Source organism: Callithrix jacchus, chromosome 2 (genome assembly GCF_049354715.1).
Source record: "Callithrix jacchus isolate 240 chromosome 2, calJac240_pri, whole genome shotgun sequence".
Classification (NCBI taxonomy): domain Eukaryota; kingdom Metazoa; phylum Chordata; class Mammalia; order Primates; family Cebidae; genus Callithrix; species Callithrix jacchus.
This window is the reverse complement of record NC_133503.1, coordinates 56,310,755-56,327,623: the sequence shown is the minus strand read 5'-3', so window position 1 is coordinate 56,327,623 and position 16,869 is coordinate 56,310,755. Positions and strand designations below refer to the sequence as shown.

Genomic DNA, 16,869 nt, shown 5'->3' with positions numbered 1-16,869 from the left:
GGCTCTTACAATTAAATTTAATTCTTTGACACCATGGGGGTTGTTTTGGCACAGTAGATGGATAGGGATCTGCAGACTTTCTCTGTAAAGGGCCAGAACGTACATAGTTTAGGCCTTTCAGGCTCTACTGTCAGTTCTACTGTAGCTACTCAACTCTGCTACTGTAGTGCAAAATCAGCCACAGACAATAGGTAAACAAAGGGTACAACTGTGCTTCAAGAAAACCTTATTTATGGACACTAATATTTGAATTTCATAGAGTTTTCATGTGTTATGACTTATAATTTTTCTTTTGATTTTTTCCCACTATTTAAAACTGTGAAAATGAATCCTATCTCCTCCCAGGCTGTATAAAACAGATAGTGAGCTGGATTTGGCCCTCAGGCTGTAGTTGGCAAACTTTTGATCTATACCTTCCAGACACAAGACAGGTTCCTTAGCAAGGGCAGATGTGACATTGTTTCTATAGGGCTCTTCCGGAACATGTACTAAATATGGCCTCCTACCCTACTAGACTTTAAGTCCAGAACATGTACTAAATATGGCCTCCTACCCTACTAGACTTTAAGTCCAGAACATGTACTAAATATGGCCTCCTACCCTACTAGACTTTAAGTCCAGAACATGTACTAAATATGGCCTCCTACCCTACTAGACTTTAAGTCCAGAACATGTACTAAATATGGCCTCCTACCCTACTAGACTTTAAGTCCAGAACATGTACTAAATATGGCCTCCTACCCTACTAGATTTTAAGTCCAGAACATGTACTAAATATGGCCTCCTACCCTACTAGATTTTAAGTCCAGAACATGTACTAAATATGGCCTCCTACCCTACTAGACTTTAAGTCCAGAACATGTACTAAATATGGCCTCCTACCCTACTAGATTTTAAGTCCTTTAAAGGTAAAGGTGGGGGTTTTATGCTATAGTTTTAACATTTAAACTTTATTTTTCAGGTTACAGAATAAATACCTGTACTCACACAAAAAAAGTTAAAACACATGAAATGAAAGCTGCTTGTACCCCAAGCAACACTCTTGGCTGGGCGCAGTGGCTCATGCCTGTAGTTCCAGCACTTTGGGAGGCTAAGGTGGGCAGATCACAGCTCCTTGAGGTCAGGAATTCAAGATCAGCCTGTAATCCCAGCTACTCAGGAGGCTAAGGCAGGAGAATCACTTGAACCTGGGGGGCAGAGGTTGCAGTGAGCCAAGATTATGCCATTGTACTCCAGTCTGGGAGACAGAGTAAGACTCTGTCTCAAAAAAACAAACAAACAAACAAACAAACAAAACTCTCACCCATGAACAGATAAAGAGATTATCACTGTCACAGTTTGTAAAGCAAAGTATCTTCACTTTTCAGACTTTTTTTTCTCTTTTTAGGGACAAGATCTCACTCTGTTGCCCAGGGTGTAGTTCAGTGGCCCAGTCATAGCCCACTGCAGCCTAGAACGCCTGCTAATTTGTTTTAAAATTTTTTTATAGAGAGGGCATCTTGATATGTTTCCCAGGCTGGTCTCAAACTTGTTGCCTCAAACAATCTTTCTGCCTTGGCCTCCCAAAGTGCTAGAATTACTGGTGTCAGCCGCCATCCTTGCCTGGTCTTTTTAATTTTCCTCATAACAAGAGATCATTATTTTTCATAAAAATTTTCAAATTTTGTTTTTCAATATCATTCTATGTTCTTTCAAACTCACTTTGCATTTCATTCAACAGTTTCATTCAACAAATCTTTACCACAAAGCTGTTCTATACCATTCATATAAGTGATAGAACAATGTGAAATGGCCGATATTTAAACCATTTTCTTTTTTTGTTTGTTTGTTTGAGACAGAGTCTCACTCAGTTGCCCAGGCTGGAGTGCAGTGGTGTGATCTCGGCTCACTGCAACCTCTGCCTCCCAGGCTCAGGTCATCCTCCTGCCTCAATCTCCTGAGTAGCTAAGATTACAGGTGCCTGCCACTATACTTGGCTAATTTTTGTGTTTTTAGTAGAGATGGGGTTTCACCATGTTGGCCAGGCTGGTCTTGAACTGACCTCAGGTGATCCACCCACCTCAGCCTCCCAAAGTACTGGGATTACAGGCTTGAACCACCACACCCACCCCTGAAACCATTTTCTTTAAAGCTTATTTTAAAATAATTTTAGGCTAACGAGAACTTGCAAAAAAAGTACAGTAAGGTTCTCCTATATATCCTCCAATATCCCCCAATGATCACATCTTACATACTTATAGTACCTTGTCCAGCCAGGAGACTGATGCTGGCAAATACAGTTAATTAGTATATTAATCCCAGTGGGCCTTTGTCTGTTTTTATATGTACTCACTGTTAAAAATTATTTTGACTTATAAAAACAAGCAGTATATATCTATTGGGCAGCTTCCATGTGAGCACTTTTAGATCTAGAGGGTGTTCTTTATTAATAGCATCATTCTAACCCTTTTTTGGCTGTGGGTTACTGGGTTTCTAACACATGTCTTTAAAGTTTCACATAGAAGGTCACTTTGACACTGTTTCAGAGAAAGGATACACTCCCCAAGAGTTTGCTCTTGTCTCAAGCATCCCAGAGTTTCCAGTGATTAACATATTATACAAACAATATTTTACCATAAGGCCGGGTGCAGTGGCTCACATCTGTAATCCCAGCACTTTGGGAGGCTGAGGTGGGTGGATCACCTGAGGTTGGGAATTTGAGACCAGCCTGACCAACATGGAGAAACCCCATCGCTACTAAAAAAAAAAATAACAAGAATTAGCTGGACATGGTGGCCCATGCCTGTAATCCTGGCTACTTGGGAGGCTGAGGCAGGAGAATTGCTTGAACTCAGGAGATGGAGGTTGCCGTGAGCCAGGATCGTGCCATCCACTCCAGCCTGGGCAATAAGAGCGAACGTCCATTTAAATATATATGTATATTTAACCATTAAAAAGTCACATTTGAGAAAATTTAGAAATTAGACAAAATTAAAATGGTACTAGGAAGAATAATTTTAATTGTCTTGATATTTCCACTTGAAAGCAGATGTATTTGGTCTCTACATTTCTTTTTAGTTTTCTCTGGGGGATGAGTATGCAAATATTTAAAAATACATTATTGTATTTCTGTATGTATTTTAAAATATTTGCATACTCATTCCCTATACTAAGTATAGTTTTGTATCCTTTTAAAAGAATACTGTGAAATAATTTTCTCAGTAAAATTATTTGTAAAAAGACATCCAGAATTAGAAAGGTTAAAAAGGATATAGGAGATCAGTTGGTGAAATATTAGCATTTTCAGATGAAGAAACTATGGCTCAGAGAAGGGAAGTATCTTGGCCAAAATCACACAGCCAGGAAAGTTGAGATAAATACTTACTGATGGCAGAGAATCCCAGGATGCCACAGTGAGGGAGGCTGAGGGGCAAACGCTTGGCAGTACTCCAAGATCTAAGGTTAAGTGTTACAGGAATTCCATTTTACCAGAGTGCCCATGCCTACCAAGAACTCAAGAGTCCAAAATACAAGCTAGAAAGCCAAATTACTAACTGACAGTGAGAATTCTAGCTGCCAAGAACTCTAACTGGTAATCCTCCTGTAAATACATTCTCATCCTGTAGAAAAATCTAATATTAACCAGAAGGTCTGGTGAATCCATGAACCCAGAAAAAGTGGAGTTAGTGTTACGATTCTTTTGTTATTGTTATTACATTTTAATTAATTTAAGATACATTATACACACACAAGGAAAAAGTACAAAGCATACAAAAAATGTTAACATGAAAAGTAGATCTTTCTTTCATCTCTTGTGCCTGTCCCAGAGCCAATGTTCTTTTGGAAGGTCTTAGAGACCACTGCCTCTGTATTAGCTTCTTGTTGCTGCTATAACAAATGATCACAAACTTAGTGACTTAACACACAAATTTATTATCTCATAGTTGTGAAGGGTAGAAGTTCTAAAATCAAGGTGTTGGTGGGGCTACATTCCTACTGGATTTATTAGGGGATAATTTGATTCTTTGCTTTTTCTAGCTTCTAGAGGCATTCCTTGGCTTGTGACCCCTTCCTTCATCTTCAAAGTCAGCAGCATAGCATCTTCAAATATCTCTCTCTGTGAACTCTTCTTCCTTTATCACACATCCTCTGATTTTAACCTTCTTGCTGCCTCCTCCTAAGGACCCTTGTAATTACATTAGGCCCATCAGATAACCCAGGATAATCTTCCCATCACAAGAGCCTTCACTTAATGACATTGCAAAATCTCTTTTGCCCTGTAAGAGAACATATTCACAGTTTCTGAATATGTTCATGGACATATTTGAGTATCATTATTCTGCTGACCAGTTTCCAAACAACATCAAGAGACAAATGACTTCTTCCTTTTCTCTAGACCAGAATAATAATGTGTTCTGATGAAAAATAATGTATTCTTGTTGTTAAGATGCTTATTTATGTTTGTTTGCCAATTTGTTCTGTACATTATGAAATGTATCCTTCTGGACAATGTTTAATAGATGAGGTATAAATAAACGTAAATAGAAGATGTCATTTTCCCCACAGCCAGTGGATTCCTTACTACACTCATGGTGGGTACCAAGCCCTCTTTAGAGACCACTGTCCTGGACCATCCTTTTTCTAGATTCACTGCCAATCGCTGTCCTGAACATTCCTTTCTTCTGTCAGTAGGACATGCTATTTATAGGGTACAAGGCACTTGAGCTCCAGTATAATGAGGTTGTTAAGAGCATAGCTATTTATGTCAGTCAGACAGGTTCAAATCCCAGCTCCACCACTACCACCTGTTCAACCTCCATCACGTTGCTCAACCCCATAGGCCTCAGGTTTTTCACTGGTAATATGCATAATGTCTACCTCATAGGGTTGCTTGTGAGGATTAAATGTTCAATGTGAGGCTGTGTTCACTCCTGCTATATCCTAGTACTTTGGAGGCCAAGGTGGGTGGATCACTTGAGGCCAGGAGTTTGAGACTGGTCTGGCCAATATAGCAAGACCCTGTCTCTACTAAAAATGCAAAAAATTGGTGATTCACACTTGTAATCCCAGCTACTTGGGAGGCTGAGGCATGAGAATATTTAAATATACATAATTTTGTATTTCTGTATGAGAGAACCCGGGAGGCTGAGGTTGCAGCAAACCAAGATCGCACCACTGCACTCCAGCCTGGGCGACAGAGCGAGACTGTCTCAAAAATAAATAAATAAATAATGTTCAATGGAATTTTAATAATAATATGATATTAGATTTATACACTTTGAAGTTTAATATTAGGATCTTTCATTGAATTTAGTCTTATCTGTGCTCAGCACCCATTTTCTGACTTATTTTTAGGTTGGTTACCCCCAATTAAGGCCACTTTCATAGTCTGTGTGTTGATTTCTTTGAATATCGTTCCTGGGGCTTCCATAACACAAAGTACCACAAGCTTAAAACAACAGAACTTTTTATTATCTCTCGGTTCTGGAGGGCAGAAGTGTGAAATCAGGGGTTAGCAGGGCCATGCCCTCCTTGGAGGCTCTAGAGGAGAACCCTTTCTTGCCTCTTCCTAGCTTCTGGAACTCCAGGGATTCCCTGGCTTATGACAGCATCACTCCAGTTTCTTCCGTCTTCATATGACCTTCTCTGTGTGTCTCTCTGTGGCCCCTTCTCTTAAGGACACCAATCATAGATTTAGGGCCTACCCTAAATGTAGAATGATTTCATCTCAAGAGCTTAACTAATTACATCTGCAGAGATACTATTTCTAAACAATGTCACAGTCTGAGTTTCTGGGTGGATGTGATGTGGTGGGGAGAGGGGTAGTGATACTATGCTACTCATTATACTTCCCTCTTGCAGAATTGCTTTACCAGCAAGTTCTAGGAGTCTCCTGCCTTTGTCTCAATGTACGTGTGTCAGAGCTCAGGGACTTGAGAGTCTGAGGGCTGGAGGAACACAGACCACCTGGAAGTCAGTGGCTTTGCCTGTGTAACCCCCACCCCCTCGCCACTGGCACGGCTACTTTCTGCAAGGTAGAAAAATGACCATCAACTTATGCTCAGTGTTGCCATTCTGTGTACAGCCCTGTAGCCTGTGGGGTGCTTCCCATTTGGGCTTTTAGCATCTTCATAAGAAGAAGAAGAAGAAGGAAAAAAGTGCCACTTGGTATCACGCAGCAGTGTTTGTGTTGGCAAAATGTCTCTCCCATTAGACGATTCCAATTTAAAATACAGATGAGCTCTGACAAAACTGACCCAGGCCAGCTTTTCCCTTTGATGGTTTCAATTTCAGGCTTATTCATCACAAATGATTGTAATACAACAGGATTTTGACAGAACAGAGGTAGGAGTTTTAAATTCTTACCTGCAATTTTCGGCTTTAGGGGATAACTTCTGAGAGAAAAACAACAGTAACTTAGTTCTAGAATATGAAAATATGCTGAATTTCCTCTTGGAATTTTATGTTCCTAGGCATTTAACAAGTCTCTTTCCTGATGAACAAATTAAGCTCTCTGATACCAAATTATGAGCCTTACAAAGTCTGCCACATTTATCCTTTTGCCTTAAGTACAAAGGAAGCTTGGGGGAAAACACTGATCAATTTCATTAATTATTAGCTTAGGTATTTATTATATCCAGACCTTCTCCCCGTGTGTTTTATTTAAGTTCTGTTTCTATTTTAAGATTTTATTGTACATATGACTTTACATCCCTCCTGGGTGTTTACTTCCTTGCCCCGGCTTCTGACACTGCTCTTACTTTCTGCTCTTTTCTGACCATTTCTTCTTTTTGTTTTTTCTCCTCCATCTCGTCTGCCTACTTTTGAATGCCATTGTTTTCCAGGATCTCTGCTCCTCTCTCTGAACATGCAGCCCTTGGAATTCTTATATACTCTGAGGAGGTCAGCTGCTTCCTGGATACTGATGACTCTCAAAGCAGTACTTCCAACTGCACCGTTTTCCTGCATTTGATTGAGATTCAAATGCATCAACCTGCTTGTTAGGCAAATTGTGCTTGTGTGTACCCCGCAGTCACTCAGTGACTGTAAATGTGAACTCAACACTTTTCTCCCAGACTTGCCCTTTTCCACTCCTTCCCCTGTCGCCAGTCTTAGTGGGCAGCTCAGGCAATGGCCAGGTGTCTCAAGCAGGAACTGGTAAGGTATCGAAGACTTTTTCCTCTTTCTCATTCCCACATTCAACATCCATATCCTGTTGTTCTCCCTTCTAAGCATTTCTGAAATCTCTCTCTCTGCTCTTCAGTTTTGCTAGCTCTGAATTTCAGACGTGGAATTAGATGATAATTCTCATCTTGGCTGTTCCATTATCCTCCTAACTGGACTATATCATGCTTAAACAGTTCTGTGGTTTTCCATTGCCTACAGAATCCAATGGAGACTTGCCATCAGGAAACAAAGGCCCTCCCTGATTGGTTCTTGCCCACCTCAGTCTCATCTCCTGCAGCTCCCATCCCTCATTTCACATCTTCACGGCTGCTTGCCATCTTACATGGAGACCATGCTCTTTCGTGCTTCCACAGCCTTGCTGATGCTATTCTCTCCACCTGAAACGCTGTTGCCACCATTCTTTGCCTGGTTAATTCTTACACGACCTTAACTCAGCTAAAGTGTTATTCAACAGATGTTGATTGAGTACCAAGTATATGCAGGCAATATTGGAGTCCCAATGGTGAACAGGCAGACAGGGACTCTGTCCTCATTAAACTTTATTCTAATAAAACTTTAAACAAACTATGATGTTGAGCTGAATGCTTCTCCCTCGACCGGTTCTTCCAGCAGTCTGTGTGTGCTCCATCACTATCTTTGGCCTATTAGGCTGAAATCATCTTTCTGTCTCTCTTCTCTAATGGACTGTAACTTTCTTGAGGGTAGAGGCCATGCCACAGTCTCACGGTATTCTTAGTGTCCAGAACAGTGCTTAGCACTTGGTAGATTCTTAGTATGGTTCCCTTGTAACTCAACTATAGATTATGAATACTTGATTCCACTGCTCAGCATAAGCTCCCGTTCTCAAAGAAAGTTTTCCTTGACCCTCCAGAACAAGTCTTCCATCCTCCTGATATGTCCCTATCTATCATATACTGTTTTTTCCCAGAATTTTGTACTCATAACTAATTATGTTCTCAGCTATTTACATTCTGTTTTCTGCACTAAATTGTAAATTCTGTGAGGTCCAAGGTAGGGCTTTCACACTGCATAGCCTATAATAGGTGCTCAATAAATATTTGCTAACTAGAAAAGTAATGAATTTTCATGCTGGATAAAAATCCTGAATGAATTGCTGAGGCCTACAGAAAAATTCGAGCCAACTGCCTGCTGGCCCAACGCCTGACTCTACCCATCTGTAAAATGGAGATGTTTCTGGGGGATAATATTGAATAGCAGATAAACTTTACATTAAAACCATATCAAACCAAATATGCGTAAACAGATTATACAAAAAAGACAGGATTAAATAATTAAACACATCAGCTGCAGTTCCAGATGGGCTCTTAATTACCTATTTCAGGATGTGATGTTTTATTCCCCCACCAGACATATAACCATTTTCTTCTCTTTTCTTTCCCAGCATCTGAGAGAGCAGTTCCTGAGCAAAACAAAACAACAAAAACAGGACAGGTAAAACATCTGTGAAGTATTTGACATATATCACTTAAATTATACGAATCCACAGTAGTGGCTGGGCATGGTGGCTCATGCCTGTGATTCCAGTGCTTTGGGAAGCCTGGGCGGGCGGATCACTTGAGGCCAGAAGTTTGAGATCACCCTGGCCAATACGGTAAAACCCCATCTCTATTAAAAATGCAAAAATTAGCTGGGTGTGGTGGCACATGCCTGTAGTCCCAGCTACTCAGAAGGATGAGGCATGAGAAGCGCTTAGACCCAGGAGGCAGAGGTTGCAGTGAGCCAAGATTGTGCCATTGCACTCCAGCCTGGGCGACAGAGCGAGACTGTTTCAAGAAAAAAAGCCAATCAACAGTAGAAGTTTGTAGAGATGAACTAGGAAAGGCAGGATATTGCTAAGTGGCAAAATTAATTGCAACGATTATGAAATAGCCCAAGAATTTGTAGACTTATACTCTTGGCAGAAATAAACTTGATTGTTGCTTCTGTGTGTGCTGATGCTTTGAAAAGCAAAAAGAAGAAAACATAAAAAAACATGCAAGATCATTGTGTGTTCCTTCTGCATGGCCCAGGATTCACGGTGTACTGCAGAATCAACCCGTGATATTAATATCCCTCTTACTTTCTGAGGGTACCGTTCGTTTATTTTTATTATTACAAAAGTGATTCAAGCCACTTTAAGTGAAAGCTTCAGGCAGTACAGATGTCTATTTATAGGTGCCCCATCCCCTCTTTCTTCTTCCCCATCTCTCTCTCAGACACTGTCTGTTGTCCTGCCCTGGTTGCTGTGCCCACTGTGTGTTAGAGAATGGAACAAAGACAGAGGGAGAAAGCATAGCCTGGTCAATGGAGATGGCATAGTCCTGGCAAGATGCCTCAATGCCTGCCTGCAGAGCAGCACCTCTCAATTTTTTTGGTGTCAGGGTCCCTTTATACTCCGTTATTTTTTTTAAGACATAGTCTCACTCTTTTGCCCAGGCTGGAGTGCAGTGGCACAACCTTGACTCACTGCAACCTTCACCTCCCGGATTCAAGAGATTCTCTTGCCTTGGTTGCAGTGAGCTGATACTGCGTCACTGCACTCCAGCCTGGCAACAGGGCTAGACTCTGTCTCAAAAAAAAAAAAAGAGATTCTCCTGCCTCAGCCTCCCAAGTAGCTGGGATTATTGGCATGCATCACTATGCCCAGCTAATTTTTTGTATTTTTAATACAGACAGGGTTTCATCATGTTGGCCAAGCTGGTCTTGAGCTCCTAACCTCAAATGATCCACCCATCTTGGCCTCCCAAAGAGCTGGAATTATAGACATGAGCAACCGTGCCTGCCCTATATTCTTTTTGTTTTTAACTTGGATTTTACTTGTGTATGTAAATAGCAACATGAGTACAGGGAGTTCTAAGGCTTGTGGCTTATATCTAAGTGAAAGGATTTCAGATTCATTTGCTTGTAGGATGGCATTACCCAAGATAACAGAGGCCTGGTATAGTCTTTCCTGGAGAAGAAAGTCAGTCTGATGCATTCAATACTGACTTCTCTGCCATTTTTTTGGTAAAAATATTGATTGACCATATGAAGTTTCTATTGCTTACCTATAACTGATTAAAGTGTGCAGAGAATGGAATTCTCTACTTGTTTTCAGATGGATCCTTACATTTCCTGGCTTTAAAAAGTTCTTCTTCCAAAAATCTTCCATGACTATGTATCCTTGTAAACCCGGGTCATATAATCTCTCCTTTCTGACCTGCACAAATTTGACGGGTTGTTGTAGAGAATGGATAGAAGCTACTAATCTCATGAAACCAGGTAGAAATACCTGCTTCTTTACTTTTGAAGCTCTAGCCAAAAGAAGTCCAACAAGGCCAACCAAACCGATAACACCCAGTCCTGGAAAAAAATCTAGCAGGTGCATTTTGGAGATATTCATAGATGTGTCACCCCCAATGAACCAAACGTTACATCTTGGGCTTCATTTGGGAGTACGTTTCCCGACACCAACATGTATATCGCTCATGACAATGTCAAAGCTGAGAGATGCTTTTCTCAAGCTGGGTCCTTGACTCCTCCACATGTTTAGATTGGCCCTTGAGAACAGAGTAGAGTAAAAGCTCATAAATCTTCATGGGATTTGTGGGAGGGGAGTCATTTTTCGGTGCTGCAGAGACTTTGAAGGTGAGTAGGCTCAGGCTGGCCAGCCCCATGGTCCTCTGAACCACCTTGAACATGTTACCGGCAGTGGGGGCTCTCACAGGGTCATTTTATACTCTTGAAACTCAGTTTCTAGCCTGGGCAACATGGCAAGACCCCATTTCTACAAAAATAAAAATAAAAAAATAGCCAAGTGTGGTATCACGTACCTGAAGTCCCAGTTACTTCGGGAGGCTGGGGTGGGAGGATCACTTGAGTCCAGGAGGTTGAGACTGCAGTGAGCCTTCTTTGTGCCACTGCACTGCAACCTAGGCAAAAGACAGAGACCCTGTCTCAAAAAAAATAATAGTCCAGGTCTCATAGCACACTTCCGTAACCCTACTTTGGGAGGCTGAGGCAGGAGGGTTGCTTGAGCCCAGGAGTTTGAGACCAGCCTGGGCAAAACAGTGAGACCCTGTCTCTACAAAAAGTTAAAAAAAAAAAAAGGCCAGGCATGGTGGTGCATGCCTGTAGTCCCGATACCCAGGAGGCTGAGGTGGGAGAATTGCTTGAACCTGAGAGTTCAAAGTTGCAGTGAGCTGTAATCATTGCCACTGCACTCTAGCCTGGGCAAGAGCGAGACCACGTCTCTACAAAAGAAAAAAAAATCAGCTTCTTAAAACTGAGACTTCGCTTTGTTTTGTTGTGTTTTTGATTGTCTAGACTGTTCAGCAGAAAGCATGGAGACATTTTTGCAATTAAAAAATTTTTTTAGGCCAGGTGTGGTGGCTCATGCCTATAATCCCAGCACTTTGGGAGGCTGAGGTGGACGGATCACTTGAGGTCAGGAGTTCGAGACGAGCCTGGCCAACATAGTGAAACCCCATCTGTATAAAAACCCAAAAATTAGCTGGACGAGGAGGTGCATGCCTATGACCCCAGCTATTTGGGAGGCTGAGGCAGGAGAATCGCTTGAACTTGGGAGGCAGAGGTTGCAGTGAACTGAGATCACATCACTGCACTCCAGCATGGGTGACAGAGCGAGACTGGGGCTCAAAAAAAAATTTTTTTTTTTTTTTTTTTAAATTCCAGCAGTTTGGAAAGTGATGATGGCAGGAGGATCACTTGAGCCCAGGCCTGGGAACATAGTGAGAAACCATCTCATTTTTAAAATTAAAAAAAATTTAAACTTTTCCTTTAGGTTCAGGTACATGTGCAAGTTTGTTATACACATGTCTGTATTTTTAAAAAATTTAAAAATCAATTCATTTAAAAATAACAAGCCCACTTTGTGCTAACATAACCTGTTTAACAGCAACTAATTCTATTTTGAAAAGAATATTACTGAGAAAAATGAGTGAAAAAATTAGTGAGAAAAATGGCATTGTTTTACATTTCTTGCAAATCTCATTAATGTCTGGCTTCATAGGAGACAGAGGGATTCTCATCTCTGCTCTCCACGTTCTGTATCAGCGACAGCAATGACGTCACACATCACATAGCCTCTGGAAAAGTCTTATGAGAGAATGACAGTGAAAATGGCAAAAATGTCCCATGAAAATCATTTTGCTCTCATGAGCTCCACATCTAGACTCTGAGAACCACTGCTGTAAAAAACGTAAAATTAAGGTTCATTTTCTCTTTAATCCTGTTTTTTCTAGAAGCCTAAGTCAGCCATGAAAAGAGCAGCACAGGGCTAGGGAGAGCTCGAAGGATTTGAGCAGTGGCCATGAAAGGGATTTGACCATGGAAAACACAGCTCACAGCAGTTACTTTTGATCCTCAGACTCCTGATATGCCCGATGTCTAACACTAAGGAAAATTTTGGGATATGGTAACATGTTTTAGATTTTCAGAGATTTTTGGCAAAAGATGGTGAAATGTGGTGAAACTACTGGTAGTTGTAAGGTACCCTTGGCTGGGGATGTCATCCTGTGAGGGTGGTGTCTAGCAGTGACTGGGCTCCTCTCCTTGCCTGTGTCCCATCAGATGGATGGAATGCCCACACTCACGAAGAATGAAATACTCACCTCCCAACTACTGATGATCATCGTCCCCTCCTTGGGATTTGTGCTGTTGGCATTGCTCGTGGCATTTATTTTGAGAGGTAAGGAGGGAGGGCCAGGTGATGGAGCACTTCAGAACCCTGATGACTGCAGGAGGATCTGGAGTTGTATTCACTTCCTTCCCCTTTCTCTCTCCGCAAAGAGGCTCAGTTTTGTCACTGTCTCCATCCCAGCCAGGGAAGTAACAGGTAAGCTCATTCTCCAAAAGTGGCTAATGCCTCTGTGTATTAACCTCCTGGTAGAGTTGACATTTTGGAAAAGAAAAAAAAAAAAGCAGAATAAGAGCATCTTCATTTATTGGACATTTCTGTGCCAGTCCTGATGGTATACTCTTGACATGCCTAATTCATTTTATCCCTATTACTGCCTTAAGAGGAAAGTATCATTATTATCACTATCTTTGTTCTATGGTTGAGAAAACCCTAGCTTGTCTCTTTTTTTGGCTAGGATTATTGCAGGAGGAAGACCATGAACGATTCCTGGTTTTCTTTCTTTTTTTTTGAGATTAAGTCTCCCTCTGTTGCTCAGGCTGGAGTGCAGTGGCACGATCTGAGCTTACTACAACCTCTGCCTCCTGGGTTCAAGTGATTCTTCTGCTTAAGCCTCCCGAGTAGCTGAGACTACAGGTGCTCACCACCACACCCAGATAATTTTTGTATTTTTAGTAGAGACAAGGTTTCCTCATGTGGGCGAGGCTGGTCTGGAACTCCTGACCTCAGGGGATCCACCCACTTTGGCCTCCCAAAATGCTGGAATTACAGGCATGAGCCACCATGCCTGGCCTGATCCTGGTTTTCTTATGTGTTCCCTGAAAGCAAGTCACAGGTGGCTTCAAGGGTAATGTGATTCCTTTCAAATCGTGTGCAAAAGTGCTTATATGTTAATGCCTACATTTTTCAGGGGACAAGGTTTACAGTTTTCATTAAATTCTCAAGCTGCTCCATGACCTTGCACCTCCATCCCACCCCACCCCACCCCCAAAAGTTTTAAAACACTACAAAAACGAGCCATGAAACAGAGCTTATGGTTTTCATGCAAATTATAGGCACATGGCACCTGGTACTGTTGTGAAATGGAGATAAATTGGTCTGTACTCATTAACAAAAGCTGTTTCAGGGAAGTACGTCAGAAGATGAGACTAGTAACCATCTCAGCGGATTCGAACAATAGTGAAACCCGTAAATTTCAACACCTGCCCCAGGTGCAAAAGGAAATTTAAACTTTACTGGAATCCTGCTGTTAGCCTTCATACAAAGGCATGGTTACAATTTTGGAAAATTCCGAGTGTGTCTCATAAAGAAATGTTTACAAACCCAAGTGAGTATTTGGATTCTGGATAGGCAGATGACTGAAAATGAAATAGCTTAACTCCATTGCCCACATGTTGGAACAAGTTTGTAATTGATGAGCACTGACTGTGGCCTAAAATAGCAAGCATTTGACCTGGGAAAGGGAATGGCTTTTTCTGCTAAAGCCAGCCGCTGGTTCTCATTTTTGGCCCATGTCTGCTTTTTGGGAGGCAGCATTGGAAATCCCCCAGTATTTTGCATGTTCTATCCACCACAGCCACTCTGCTCACGCTGCGGCCTTGTCTTTTCAGAGAAATTCATGGAAATCAATTGTTTGCAGAGGCACACAAGGTAATTTATCTTGCATGGATGGTTGTTACAATGATTGTACAAGCTGTTACAAATGATTAGCTACTACTCAGTGGTTTAATGACTTGAACTTGTGCTCTGATTAAACTTGAACTTGTGCTCTGATAGCGTTGGAAAGATGTGACATTAGAAGTGAAAAAGTTGTGCAGATTTAGCTCACATTAACCTGTGTCTTGGTTAACACTGTGTCTGAGCAAAATGCCAATACAAAGGCAGGTGGCATTAATAGAAGCATAGCATGCAAAGGAAAGAAGGTGATACAGCACTCTATTCTGTTTGAAATTTTTTGTTTACCTATGGGTAAATTAGTTTAAGAGGACATTGTTAAACTGGAGTTTATTGAGGAGAGTTGGCAATATGGAAAATGAAAAAAGCATGTATAATATTATTCCTGGGAGTTGGTTCCTTTGCCAAATTAGATCATGGGAACAGCTTTTTATTTTGGGGCCTTTTAAAAAAGAGTGTTTGAAGATTCTCTAGTAGGGGATTTTAGCCATCTGCCCTATTCTATAGCTTTTGGAAAAGAAATGAAAAGACTTGGTGTAAATTATCAATGAAGGCCTTGCCTTCACTAATTAATTGCATTAATAGTGTGATATGTATTAACAAGCAGGAAAATTCATACCCAGCAAAGTGACCTTTCAAGGTCAAACTTAGAGACCTTTTGGTAAATAAATGTAAATCATGATTTTAGATTTTGCTAAGAATTTTTTTTTATCTCCTTATTATAATGGATTGGCAGAAACTCTTTCCCCTGCAGCCCCAGTTTTCTAATCTGTAAAATGTAGAGCTTAAACTGAAGGAACTGTGAGCCCTTTGAACTTGAAGGGCAATTGGATTGTAACTTAGCAGCATTTTTTGTTTGTTTGTTTTCTAGTCTTGTGTTTCCCATTACCAGCCTCTCTCTTCTGTTTACAGGCTAGGCAGCACTGGAGATACTAAAAATGTCCTCAATGACACGCGGCATGGAAGTGAAGACGAAGATGGCCTTTTTACCCTCTAACATGCTACTTTCCATTAGGCTTGAGAATGGGGGCATGACAATTGAAGTGTCAAAATAAATCTTAGTAGGTTTATTTTTTTGTTGTTTCATAAAAAAGACTTACTTATCCCATGGAAGTCATTGATAACAGTCTTGCTTTAGTTTCACAAATGAAAGGTACTTTAGAGACAGCACCTTCTCTGTCCATGCTTTAATCATCTCTGTAGAAGTGATCTTTTATACTATACTAGAACACTTTCAGTGATGGTGAACTCCTTACCTCACCCAAGGGAGTCCATTCAATCTCAGAGCAGTTCTGAGATTCAGAATATTTAAAGCAAAATCTATCTCCTGATGACCTCTGCCTATGGATTCTAGTTAAATTCATTGTGCCTATACAGAACATGTCTTTATTAAGGGCTAGTGTTGTGTGAACTAACAGGACAAAAATTCTACAGCCTCCATCAGTCAAGTAATAGACTGATTTCTTTTCTCTCTTAAAGGTAATGTCAAGAGAGTAGAAATCCAAAAGATGGTTACCTTTGGAGAACCATGTACTTATTCCATTAATGTTGCTATTGCCCTAAGCATGCTGGGAAGTACTGGAGAGCGGTTAACTCTTCAGATATTGGAAGGAGATCCTCATCTCTCTCCAAGTTTCCTTGCTTCTGGGATGCAATTGCTGGTCCTATTGTTACCCTAATTACCTTCATCTTGTATGTGTTTGTATCTCTCCTTTTATGCCCAGCTTTCAGAGTTCAGTGTCTCACTGAACTGTTGCTATAACATTAGGAGCAGCACAGAGCCTATGCTTCATCAACAAGGCAGAAAATGACAAGGAATCACACCATAACTTCGACTCACTTCTTTTTTTTCTTGAGATGGAGTCTCGCTCTGTTGCCCAGGCTAGAGTGCAATGGTGGAATCTCGGCTCACTGCAACCTCCGCCTCCTGGGTTCAAGCGATTCTTCTGCCTCAGCCTACCAAGCGAATAGCTAGGGTTATAGGTGCCCACCACCATGCCAAACTAATTTTTGTATTTTTAGTAGAGATGGGGTTTCACTGTATTGGCCAGGCGGACCTCAAAGTCCTGACCTCAGGTAATCAGCCCGCCTCAACCTTCTAAAAAGCTGGGATTACAGGCTTTGAGCCACTGTGCCCAGCCAATGTTGACTCACTTGTAAAACTCCTAAATTTTCTATTATTTTCTTTTCACATTTGAGTGTCTTTAGAGTTGACCATAGTGTCACATTTTAATTCTTGCTTGGGGGATTTAATTTTGAAACAGAAAAGAGTCAATGGGAGTAAAATGTGATGAATGACAGCAGTATTCAACCAGGGGCAGTGCTTAGATGCGAAAGCAAGGCAATACAAATAAGTTTCTCTAAATATAATTCATGGAAATGTGCTCCTC

General features: G+C 41.1%; 1 protein-coding gene across 12 annotated transcripts in view; it reads left to right on the top strand.

Moving 5' to 3' along the window:
- The window catches only part of TIMD4 (T cell immunoglobulin and mucin domain containing 4), a 122,638-nt gene extending 107,089 nt beyond the window's left edge, over positions 1-15,549 (top strand). For 9 of the 12 annotated variants that reach the window (XM_078365775.1, XM_078365777.1, XM_078365779.1 and 6 more), the window contains 4 exons: positions 8,570-8,619; positions 12,739-12,856; positions 14,416-14,455; positions 15,392-15,549. In XM_078365775.1, the coding sequence (XP_078221901.1) occupies positions 8,570-8,619; positions 12,739-12,856; positions 14,416-14,455; positions 15,392-15,476 (293 nt within the window). In that variant the 3' untranslated portion in view covers positions 15,477-15,549. Of the gene's footprint in view, positions 1-8,569; positions 8,620-12,738; positions 12,857-12,957; positions 13,004-14,415; positions 14,456-15,391 lie in introns of all 12 variants that reach the window. The other 3 variants (XM_008988775.5, XM_008988780.5, XM_035289425.3) reach the window with 3 other exon arrangements.
- The last annotated feature ends 1,320 nt before the right edge of the window (positions 15,550-16,869 follow it).